General features: G+C 36.0%; 1 protein-coding gene across 1 annotated transcript in view; it reads right to left on the reverse strand.

Moving 5' to 3' along the window:
- ZNF804B (zinc finger protein 804B) overlaps positions 1-13,168 on the reverse strand; it is a 226,343-nt gene that overhangs the window by 18,935 nt on the left and 194,240 nt on the right. The window contains exon 2 of the mRNA XM_061346065.1: positions 10,551-10,694. Coding sequence (XP_061202049.1) covers positions 10,551-10,694 — 144 coding nt within the window. The remainder of the gene's footprint in view (positions 1-10,550; positions 10,695-13,168) is intronic.

Raw genomic sequence — 13,168 nt, forward strand, 5'->3', positions numbered from 1 at the left:
GAGTGCATATGTTACAATTAATATTTTAAAAGTATTTTTAAATACCTTACAAGAAAGTTTTAAAAGGTTTTATTTTTAAGTAACAGTGTTAACACAAAGTATTTAAATCCTTATGAACCATTTAAATCTGATTGAAATTAGATGATGTAAACCTTTTTGAATAAAAAATGGTTTTGATCTCACATTCCCACAAAATCTTTCTACTCTAAAAAAATAGCATTTCCTGACTAACAAGTGTTCACTCTTTTGTTTTGTTTTGGGTTTTGTCTGTTTGTTTGTTCAGGAAACATTTGCTTTTTGCTGTCCCATCACCTGTGATAATATATTTGTTTGATATTCACATGAATGCCATCTACATTTCTGTAGATATTTGCTTGCAATTTCATCTGAGAAGGTCCTTAAAGAGCCCTCACATTTATAACGACTCCTGGTGGAGTCTAATTATTATGAAATTGCAAAAGCTGTGAAATGATGATTAGTCTCAGTTACCTCCTTTATTTTTCCCTTAGAGGCATGTTAAAAGGTGTTAATTAATGCTTTTAACTAAGTAAGGATAATAAATTACTAATCTCCCCATTTTTATTGCTGTCCTGTTGATGCGCTGGTATGCTTCTGGTTTGCTTTTAAATATTTGTTTCTGCTATGAATGCCCCTTCAAGACGTACACAGCATACTGTACTGTTCTTCAAACACAAACATAGCTGATTAACATGACTTTAAAGCCCCACAGGAACCAATTGCTCTTGCACATTAATTACTGCATGAAAGGTGCAGATAGTAAAAAATTAACAGAACTATAATAGATGCAAATTCTAGACAGATGTTCATAGGGCCAGATATACTTTGTAGATGCCAATGGGATTAGAAGAGTTATTATTTTTCCGGAGGAGAGAAAGATATGACCAAGAAAGCACTATTCAAAAGTTATGAGGAAGCTGACAGAAACGGAATTTTTCTGTGAACATTTCAGGGTATAACGTTGCTAGAAAAGCTAATAGCCCGGTGTTTCTGAAAAGCTGACTGTGGCACAGATATTTACAGATGTGTTGTAATCTGCTCAACAGGTTCTTTAATCTGGCCGAGTAGTACCTTATTCTGCGAGTCATTTTAAAAATATGAATGAAAGTACTTATGAACAGACAGTAACAAAAGACAATCACAGCATCTGGCAATGCTTTGTCTCTATCACCTCACTATTTGAATTAAGAATCTGTAAGTCTTAATTCCTGGCCTGAAGATACCAGTTATTCCGAATCTACTGATTTAAGGGAAAAAAATAATTAAAAAGTGAATATTATGTAGCCTATAAGCAACATTATCTAATGTTTGTCAGACTTTTGAAGACAGCATGTGAAATATAATATACATGTTTGTTCAGTCTTGCCCAGTATTTTACTGGTTCATGATTAATTCATATTTCTGCATGAACAGTATAATTTTACACAGAAATAGGTAGAAAACATGCTGTATATTCCGCTACTTCTGTTTTATTTTGCTGGCTTTTAAAAAGTGGAAGAGACATCTGAATACAGACATTTAAAAAAAGGACATCAACACCCAATAAAATTTATCTCCTTCATTAAACAATACAGTCAAAGCTCCAGCCTGACTGCCCTGAAGGTTAACTGGAAATGATAATTTAAACATAAATATTTAGGTTATTCAAATCTACGCTATTTTCTTAGAAAATGTCCTATGTACTGCATGTATTAGCATTTCAGAAGTACCAAAGAGGAAGATCTTGATTTTAATCACTTTTCATACAATTAAAAAAAAAATAATAAATTAATGACTGGCACAAAAATCACTTTTTATTTGAATGGAATGCTTCAGAAAATATTTTGCTTCAAAATTTATTGGATTGCAATTGTCATGTTAAATCTGGCAGAATGTTTTCATTTTCTTGGTTTTAACATTTTTTTTTTATTTATCCTTATTTTAAATGGAAGCAAAGTTTGAAACAATGGAAAAATTATTTGAACCACAGATACCGAGTGTCAGCCAGACTTTCCATAACTTTTGTCTCAATATAATTATTATTGTATTTCTTCATGATCTGGGTGGGAAATTGTATAAAATTTAGCCCTAAGCTGATATTTTGGGGTAGAATTTCCCATTTGTTTGTGGTTTGGCATCATCTCTTTTTTTTTTACAAATCTAATCCTTCAGAATTTTTTCTTATTTGAATAAGCCATCCATCAAACTGCATCAAACATTCCTCCTGCTTAAAAAATTAGTTGTAAAACTTTGGTAATTAAAAAGTGTACCCTCCAAGAAGAATAGAAAGGACAATAACACAGGCATTCATGAAGAGCTCTTAATCTAACCGACATTCTGGTTATTGCTGTTTTAAATGCCAAAATCTGATAATACACATCTGTAATTCCTTATATAATGAAATGCTTAAGAAATATCTTACAGTCATTGGACCATCATTAACAACTATGAAATTAGGTGTCCCATGGGTTTTCTTTCCAATTTATAGAGGGTTAAATTGCTAATTTACATGTTAATTAGCATTCATTCTAAAGAAGACCAAATGTAATTCCGTAGCATCTAGCATTTAACAATTAAGCTTATCGAAACATTAAATTTAAAAGAAGCTCTGCATTATTTGCAAGAAGTTTTTTTGAGGGCTAATGATGAAAAGAATCTCATTATCCTAAGCAATATGCAATTTAAAAGGATGAATACTGCCAATTTATTTACTTTAGCACTAAGTAATAGGAAAGCAACAAAGGCATTGGCAGGACAGCACATTCAGGAGTTCTTAATAAGGCCCACTGATCTGCACAGATTTGTAAATTTAAAATAAAGAATTTCTTCCGGTGATGTTTCTTTGGATTCTGTTGCCTCAAGTCACACCAGATCGCCAGAATTTACTCAGTGGTATCTGATATTGTTGCTTCTGCTACTCCAGAGCTACCCTGGTACATGCACTTGCTGTAGTGTGCAGCTTAAACATCTCTGTGTAGCACAGCTATAAATAAAAGCCTCCCCTAATAACATTTAAGAAAATATTGCATGATATTATAAACTAAGCATTCACTTTAAGATCATTTCAACCTAGAAAACTAAATGTTCTTAGTACAGTGATGGCACAGAAACACTGTATTGTTTCCGTCCTGCTTTTGCTCGTATGCTGTACCCTACTTTGCTTAAATGCTGATGTCATCCTATATTGTTTCAGTTTAGTTTCACTTGGACCAGTTTCTTTGATGTGACGCAACCTGATCATCTATTTCACTGAAATGCTACTGCAGAATTTCAACGATGCTGGATGGCAGGTACTTTGAAGCACAGCTCTGTCATGCAAACATGCTTTCAGAAAACCAAGATTTATCAATTTCTAAATAACACAAAGAAGCATTCAGGCCAAGAAAATTTTGGTCTTATCTCTCAATGATAAAAGATGGAATTGTACATGAGCAACAGAATTATACATTTAATTCTTTGTTTTTTTTCAGACCCCAGACATATTTTGTGTTGTGTAAGTCCTCTGCTTATTTTCAAAGCAACATTTTGTGCCAATATAATACCTGATTTATTCTTGTTAAAAGAATTAAAGTTGTGAAATGTGATTTTCATTTAGAATCTGGTTGATACACTCAGCTCCTCAGCATTAAGAGGAATGGCTTAGGCATCGTTGGCTTTAAGTGGCTGACAGTGACAGTCTCCTCCTGTGCTTAATCCTGGTATTTCCCCTTAAGGGATTACTTCTTCAGGTCCTTCCACTCGTAGCTCATTTTTCTCCCTTTCTTGTATACACCTTTCATTGTCTTCTAATGTTAAAGTGATAATTCCATGGCTTTCTGTTCTTGCAACTTCTGCCTCTCTGTCCATTACACTTATTCCTATAATTACTTCCCTAAGTCACTTCTGTTTCTCCCTCATTTCACATCACCAGTTCTTTTGTAGCCAACAGCTAAATCCCCTGCACAAAATGGATTCATTCCTCAAGTTTGGTCCATCTTCAGTACTGAGTGAGAGAGTTTTTATCAGTGAAAACAACATGCAACCTGAGATTAAAGATTTTATTAAAGAGCAGATAGATAAAAGCATCAGATTAGCTTGTCCAGACAGCATTGATTCTGGTGCTTTATCACTTCTTTACTCTTGATTTTGCAGATACTATATATCTTTACTGTAATTTACTAAAGCTTGAGATCCACAAAGAAAATTCCAGCCCAACCTTTGAGAGCAACAGAAACTTGGGCTTTATAAAGTGTTTGGGAACCTTAATTATAAGCATCCCAGCCAGTTCTGTACCTAACACTCTAGTAAAACCATGGGGGAATCTAGTTTGTAATCAAAACTAAATTAGGAACAAAAGGTGAGCAAAAGGAGTGAATTCACAAGAATAAATTTTGAAAGAAGGAGAAGGATGTTTAAAATTAATTATGGGAAAGGCAGTGTGAGAGAATGAAAACTACTCAGTAATAAATTATCAAAAACCTGCTCTTTGGGAAGTTACAGTCAGAGTAGAAGTAATTTTGAGGACTATGAACAAGAGCAGACATTGCAAAATCAATGTATGGTGAAAAGCTATGAAACTGTGGAGTTATAACAAAAATTAGGGAAAGTAACAAATGGCATAGGCATAAGCAACAGTAAGAAAGTCACTGGTTTCAGAATGAGCCAGAGAACAGTGTGTCTTTAAGGCAAAAATATATTGAAATTATAGGATAGACTATCGACATGAATTCTTTTCTTTTAGCTTTGGATTTTACATGAAAGAAAATAAGACTTATGCCAGAAATATACAGTATACTGTTTCCAAGGGAAGAGAAAGATGTTTTTGAAAGGAAAGAGTGGGGAAAATTAATTTGGTATGTGTATTATAGAATAATAATTAAAATAACAGTTAAGAATTCCTCAGCATCAACACCCCAAAACTTCAAGCGAAATTAAATGTTGTGATGAAATGGAAGTATCTGACAAGGGATATACAAGCACAGATGATCATTTTAAATCAATGTCTGATGGTGACAGTTAAAACATAAATGGGTAATAGATTTGCCTAAAGATAAAAATAAATGGGCATGTCACTGAAATGAAAGAATATTTTGTGGAAAAATCTGCGAACCTCCTGACCATATTGAATCATACTTTTGGTGTTTTCATTTATGTGTCAGAAGCATCTAATCTGATAAGAGACGCTTGTGGTAAATGTTCTGAAGATGGAAAAAAATAGTAAGTAATAACCTTAATCTCTAAACCCTCTCTCTTCTAAAACATCTTAGCATCCTTTGTTTTATTCATTTGAAAATTTTGTTTAATTTTTGTGGGTCTGCTTATAGGTATATATCTTAGAAAACTCACAGTTGTTTTCAGAACTGTGCCAAATTTTACACCTCCAAATTGCATACACAGCAATTTGTGTATGTGATAGCTGCTTTTGAACATAGCAATCTATCTGTATCTAAAAATAGGAGGACAATAACTACTATTCATAGAAAATTCCTTTATCCCTTCAAGCCCACTTATAAACCAGCTTTTTGGGGGGATCTAATATATATATCACTGTTTCTCTTGCTTGAGTCTTTTTCTTTTAATACAAATCTGGCTCTGGCTTTCTTATTAGTGATGTGACAAATGTGAACATTTGATTAAAAGTATATTTTTTTTGAGGCTAAAGGAGCAGAATGCTGATGGCTGCAGACAGCACCTCTTAACTAAAGATAAATGAGAGCAAGAAATGCTGAGGTCTTCTGCTATTCAGGTTATTTTCTAAGGAGGCCACAGAGAATACACACCTCATGTGCAGAACCTGGCCCTAAAAAAGCAGGCCCTTCCTAACAGGCAGTGTCCTGAAGCATTAAAACAAAAGCAGGGGCTGCAGGGAAGTACGTTAGCCTTGTCCATGTGGGAGTATAAGTAGGACAGTGATTCCATCTATATATCAGGGGAAAAAAGCAGGGACTACACATGCACACATAGTAGTGGACCTTCATGCTGGGGTAGCCCTTTCTGTTTGAGTAGTTTGATTAGTACTCTTACAGCTAAATATATGATACTTTGTGCAGAAGAAGGTTTCTTGGTGTTGCTGTGTTTGCTCAGATCCCAAGGTGAAATTTCTCAGATATTGCCAGACCAGTTTCCTTTCTTCCAAATGAAAATTGTTTGGGTAATAGGAGAGGTACACCTTAGAGCCAAAAAATGGGACTTACTTTTCCTCCAATAAACATGCAGCTGCTGTAAAAACCACCTCAAATATGAACAAACAAGATCTCAGCATTTACTCTCATTCCTGGAGCTTTCTCTGTGTTCACTTATCTGTGCATTTTCTAGGTGGTAGAAGCAACACTAGCTAAAATGTAAGCACATTTGCTAGCTTTGATGTTTAACAGGAGCTAAATCTCTGCCTGAATTAGACTTTAAATCCACAAGTACCATAAAGGCTTAATGGCAAGTGCCCATAGCTGTACACATTAAATCAGACTTTCATGAAAGAAAAAAATACCCAAGTACTAGTATGCATGAGTTTTAATACTAAGATATAAGTATATATCTTTAGTACATGCATGTGAACTAGTGTTGACTGAAACTTCTGTTCATCTACTCAAATTTAATTTTTCTTTCATAGGAGAGAATGTGATATATTTAACTGTACAACTAAATTTCGACAACAAAACTAAAGGTCCTGTTTTGTCATCAGAAACCCCAAGATGGCAATACAGTCTTGTTTTTCTTCACTGCTCATTTCTATTACTACTATTATTATTATCACATTTATTATATTGCAGTACATGGAACAGATTTGTGATTTTCTCCTTTTCTGACATCTAAAAGCCCTGCTGATTGCTAAGGATTATTTATACAAAAATTGAGCTCCAGCTACTTTGACATTAACTGAATAGAGGAATGCTATGCATGACCTGGAGGTATTAAAAGATTCCATTTAATAACATTAACCAAATAAACATCTCTGCTCAAGTTCAGTTTCCTTTTATAGATGAATGTAACTTAATAACCCCATTAAAAGAATCTATATTTCCATTTTATTTTCAGCTTAGCATGTAACATACATCCACAAATACTGAATTGTCAGGCAGCCACCATATTATCTATATACAAATTGCTTTTTAACAAATTCACACCAGGACCTTTGTCATTTTCAGTGTTCAGACAATTTTGACAGAGCCAACATAATCAGTTGTGATGCAGTTAATTTCTGTTGCAGAGAACATGGTGAGGAAGTGATAGTAAGCATCGTTCACCTTGATGCTTGATGCGAGATGCTGCAGATTTATCAGATGTGCTACTGCCTGTGAACTGCTGTCCAGGACTTTATAAAGTCACAGATCCCACAGGAAAGAAAAAACATAAAGCAAAAAAGCTGTTGATTTCAAGTGGGTTAGCTGGTATGTGCTGGGCCAATGAGACTTTTACGCACAGGGTGTTATAGTGATGAAAGTTTAGGTCCCAGGAAAGTCACCCACATTGGTGCCCCAGCCTAGTCAAGTATCAGGATTAACAACAGAGAACTCAGGGACAGCAGGGTGGGAGTGCAGCCTTCCACTCACCAGATTTTCTGAGTTCACTTTATCCAGCCTTGCACTGAAAAAAATTAGCTTCCAATAATATGTAATATTAGTGGAAAACTATATAGAGTAGTGTGTCAGGAAAGATGTTGGCAACGTTAATTAAGACTAATGGTGTCAAGAGAACCAAAGAAATAAAAGCTGCTTGATACTCAGACAATATTACTAAAAAAATATATAAATAATATTAGACACCTCCAGAATCATTAGTGTTAGAAGATTACAAAGACATAGGAAGGGGAGATCTCTGGTGTTCTATCACTCTTTTCTTTGTATGCATATATGCATATATATGTACACATACCTACATCATATTTTTATATATATAAGTACTAATGTATGTAGCAGGCAGAGAGAGAAAGCCTCTCTGCATATTTCTAACACAGCAGAAAGGCCATTTATGCAAACACGGACAGATTGTCACCATAACATTTTGCAGCCTTCTAAGGACGGGGAAGGCAATGGCTGGTGTGCCAGCTGCTAGGTCCAGGACTCTACTATCTGCTTTAACAATTGGTTGAAATCATATTTAAGAAAATGGATCACAAAAATAATTTTATAAAACCATAATATTGCAAGATTAGAGTTGAAATTCTTTGAATAAAATCTGTTTCCTCTGAAAAAGAAACAAAAGACGACAAAGTACTCCATGCAATATCCTTTTTTCTGCGTTTGTATCTTCTCTAAACTGCATTGCCACTTTAGTACAAATTCTAAAGCAGTAGCATCTAAAGAGGAATACACATGGGAGGACTACACTGTATTGTTACTGAAATGTAAAAAGTCATTTTAATTTACTCTCCATTACAAGAATGATGTTTAGAACATTTTGTGCATAAACTAAAGGTACCCTCAAATTTATGCTTAGAAACAGAAAAAGTACCTTAGAAGAAAGAGGGGAAAAAAGCTTTTCTGGTGGCTACCATCCCTCCCAGAACAAACATTTTGAAACTAAGCTAACTAACCTCACAGGAAACAATAAATTAACTTGGTTTTTTTGAAGATTACTCTGATAAAAGTAAGAAGAATAAAGACTCTTCTGACTATAAAAGCCAGAGAAAAGGGCACACCCACATTATTCCTAGAGGCAAACTACCACTGATTCCAGACTTGACTGACGTGTCAGGAAGTGAGAAGGGAGAAGAGACTGAATTACCTTGTCACATCAGGAGGGTAGCTAGCTAATCCTGTGCTAACTGAGCTTCTGAACTACATCTGAAAGGGCAGGATGGGGTGAGACTGTACTGCTAATTGATATTCTATGTGCATTGTGCATTTCCATGTAGAATGTTAGTTCCCAGTACTATGCCTGGCAGCTTTTAAAGCACTAAATTTACCTAAAAATTAAAAAGAATTTTATTGCTTAAACACTCCCTTTTAAGACATAAAGCTGACAAAACCTTCCCCGCCCAAAAACTCAGTTGGAGAAGGTGTATCAAGCAGGCTGTTTTATTTTCCACAAACTGCTCTTGCAGTGGAACTGTGTGAACAGGGAAGGGCACAAACAGATCCATTTGAGTTCAGATGCTTTTCTGATGAGTTAAAAAAAACAGCTGAAGGGTGAAAAAAATGCATTGTGCAGCAAATGAGGATTTATAGGGATTAGAGTCACATGTTTAGGATCCGGAAAAGCATTTGTCTTGCATTATTATAACCATTTTTATGGATTAGTTAATGAAATGGTGATGTGAAGAATTGCTTTTGATTTAATACATAAATACATTAGATGAATCTAGCTGTGGTTTGGGAGTGATGGGCCAAAAGAGTACCCTTAATACATATTAAAATAGCTGAATCTGGGATGCTTGAATTCAGCAGGATGGTTCAGCATGTTGGGTGAGCACATGCTCAGCAGTTTGTGCTGTGATAGATGCATGCAGAGAATTCCAGGCTGATTTACCTCCTCTGTAGTACTGCAAAAGACAACACAACTGCTAGCAGTGAGAGAGTAAGGACTTTTACCTTTCTCACTGTTGGTTTTACTCAATATTTATTATGTTTAATCCTCTTTCAGAAATACTTGCAACTTCCAGGTGATTCACATGTTTGTAAGGTAGCTCCTGACCCCCGTGCACCCAGAAGTGTGATCACCCAGAATACATACCCTGGCAACTGGAATGCACACAATATGTGGGAACTTGCGCTGTGCAATGTAAGCACTACTAGAGACACAGAAGAATACATCTATGGAATCTAGTTACACGTTCTAACTTCCTACATGTTAGCTTATCATATATGGCCTGTCACATCAGAGGTTCAGAAATGTTCATTCATGAACTTTGCAAACCATTATCTTTGAATTCTGAATTGTTTATGTGAATTAATTACATTTATTTCCAGAATGCCAACTGAAATATGTTTTTTTTTGCTAAAATTAGAGTAAAACTAGGATGCAGGATAGGCTAATAGGCGTATAGGGGTAGAATATACCTAACACATATAGACCTGATAAAATTCATACAAAACCAAAGATAATTAGCATGTACTATCTTTTCTCAGGAATCCAATACTTTGTTGTTCAATAGCAGCTATTATTTTATGTTGTGTTCTGCATGCAAGGAAAAACTTATTCCACCCTGAGAAACATGCTGAGAAATAGATTTCAACTTCAGAAACATATGCTTTTTTTTAAAAAATAAACTGTTCTGCCCTTGAAACAGCACAAACTGCTTGAAACAGCATGGTCACATGCCCTCAGCATCCGAAAGAGGGACCTGGATTTTGAGGAAGTGATCCTTCCCCTTCCCTTTACTTTACCAGTAATTCCACATTTAAAGATATCAAATTCAGTGTGAATATTGTTATCAAACACCTGTCGAAAAATACAGATGGAGGTCTTTCAGTCAGAAGGGCTTAAAAGAAATTGTGGTGAAGATTAAAACAATATTTTACATTTTATTTTAATGAAAAATAGCATGCTGAAGTTGAAAACATCAAATGGACTCCCACAATCAATAAGAAAGGAAGGTGGACTGCTGAACATGCATGGACATTTGTCAGGTTTACCTGCTTGTGAGCGTGGTCATAAGAATTGATGTGGTTGTCAAATTCCTGGTGTTTGTGGTACTGCTTGTCACATAGTTCACAGTAGAAGTTAGACTTCACATCCTCCAGAGCCTTGGCTGCAGCTTTCTCCTTCTCAGCATAGTCCTGAAAAGGCAGAAGGAGAGGGAGACATTTTGCTGGGGACTGTGAGCTTGTGCTTCAGCAGCTACTTCATCATCCACATTAAAACTACTAGACTGACTAGGGCTGCTAGATCATCCTGTCCATGCTAAGGAGATTTTGATCTTAAATTGGATTTAACAAAATCCAATTTCTTGAATAATTATTCTTACTCCTTGTGTAGGTATTGCAGAAAGACGAGTGGAAGAGGTGCAGAGGAATACTGTCAGGACACTGCTCCTGGGCAGGAAAGCTGAGCAGTGAAGAGCACAGTAAGTCATCAGGGTTAGTCTTAACAGTTACAGAACTCCCAGTCTGCACCAGTGCCTGTCCTTTCAGGTACTATTGCTCAGAAGAAAGAAACTGGTTTTAGTCTGATACCAAGGCAGATTTTCTTCTGTGTTCTGCTTCCTACTTTCTATGAAATGTGCAACAGGTCCAGGCACCAGCTGGCTATGGCTGGCTGAGACTTTGCTAGTGCAGAGCCACCTCAGAAAAAAACCTTTTCTGTGCCACCCTGGCTCATCCCCGTACCTGCATGAGGGGATATACCGTTCAGCCCACTCAAACTGAATACAGCTGTCACCTACCCAGCAAAGATCACAACCACTGACAAGAACACTAGCTCATTTCCAGGCTAAAGCAAACAGCTGAAAACAGGGAAAACGTAATTAGCTCCTATATGGTCCTCCTTGACATCTCCCTGATGACTCAGGTGGGTGCTCTGGAGACTCAAGTATTTAATTTTCAATATATGATTTTAGGTAAAAAGAGAAAACTTAAAACACAGGAGCCAGAAGTTACTGAGCTCCAAATAATGCACATAAACAAGGGGCCTCATATTCAAAATTGGCAGCAGCCTTTGTCAATCTTATTTCTTTTACAAATCCTTCATCATACTGTTATCATTACAACACTTTCTTAAATTTTTTACATTAGGGTTTAAAGAGAAAACTTCTGACATGGAAAACATGAACAAAAACTTGCTAAAAGCTATTCATTTATATTCATATTGACAAGTTGATATTACTTGAGTTTATGTAATATATTGCCAGGAATTGGAGTAATTCATCATTTGTTGTACCATTTTATTCACCTGAAGAAATGGGTACTTTAAGCCACCAAACTTTCCATGCTATGTAGTCAGCAAAAAGTACAGTCAGAGTACACGAAACCCAAAACATACTGAGCATCCATGACACCATGCCCTTAGCCCATCATGCTGTGTAGCATTGCTTCAGGAAACACTACAGGGTTGAGGCAAACCTTTGGGCACAGCAGATCAACACAAATGCATATTTTGAGCCTCTCAGGGATGAAAGGACTTTCTTAATGAGTGTCACATGTTTCAAGCCTGTGTGACACTCTGTGTCACATGTTGCCAGTGTGACACAATTAGCTTTGGAGAGCCCTGTGTTGCCAGTCTTTCTGCTCTGGTTTGGACTTTATGCCCCCAGGTCAGTGTGAGGTTTTTCTCACACAGTAGTTTAGAGGCTGCCATTGCTAGTGAGATTAACTTCACCTAAACTAGACTGTCTAGAAGTTAGGTGTGTAGTCTAGGACAGTATCCTAAGCTTCCTCCGTAGAGAAGTAGAAAAGTGATAGCCAGTGCCAAATGGTTATTAATCCCATCTATTTCAAAAACCTATTTTAGTATGAGAATAAATTCTCCAGGGGTGCTCTCTCCATCAACCACTACAAGGCTTTAAACTACTAACATACCCTACATCTTTAATTCTTAGATTGATGGACACAGAGATAATAAATTCTATAATGTATTTCTTTATATTCAATTCTAAATCTCCCCATGAAACTTGCATGAACTGACCTGCTTGAAGACAGGAGGTCAAAGAGGAGTTTTGTGCCTGGAATTTTGATTTTACATCTTACAGATGATGCCAATGACATGTCAGTCCCTCCCACAGAGCAAACATCCAAATAAATCTCTTTTCTGCATGCACATGGCTCAGTAGGTTAGCATACTGTGGTGTACTCAGATTAGCCAATTGTGAAACCAGGTGGCCTGAGCTGGCATTTCTCCACTTGAGAAGCTGCTTAATAATGGTTGTTAGTACTTGACTGGGGGAAATATTCTTGGAATCAAATAGTTAAATAGCTTTCATTAGTTATTTAAATCTAAAAAGTCTATTAAAAAGTGATACCTTTCATCTTATGTTTCAGACCCATTGTTTTGTTAGCATTAATTATTTACCAGGCCTTTGGTATAATTAAAATGCATAAATTAGAATGTGGACGCAATAGTATTAATTATGCAGAGATGTCTTCCCTGGAAGTCAAGCGTTGGGGGACAACGTATTTTATTTCTAAACTGGTAAAAATATAAGTTTTGCACTTCTCTATAAGCCTGCCCAAGCATAATTGGGTTTTTGGTTATGCCTTTTTCTTTTTTCTTCCCAGGTCTGAACTGTCCATTAAATGTTTACAGCCTGCTCTACCTT

Source organism: Neopsephotus bourkii, unplaced genomic scaffold (genome assembly GCF_033783945.1).
Source record: "Neopsephotus bourkii isolate Nb327-2 ecotype Australia unplaced genomic scaffold, CSIRO-AGI_Nbou_v1 NB_257, whole genome shotgun sequence".
Taxonomy (NCBI): Eukaryota; Metazoa; Chordata; class Aves; order Psittaciformes; family Psittacidae; genus Neopsephotus; species Neopsephotus bourkii.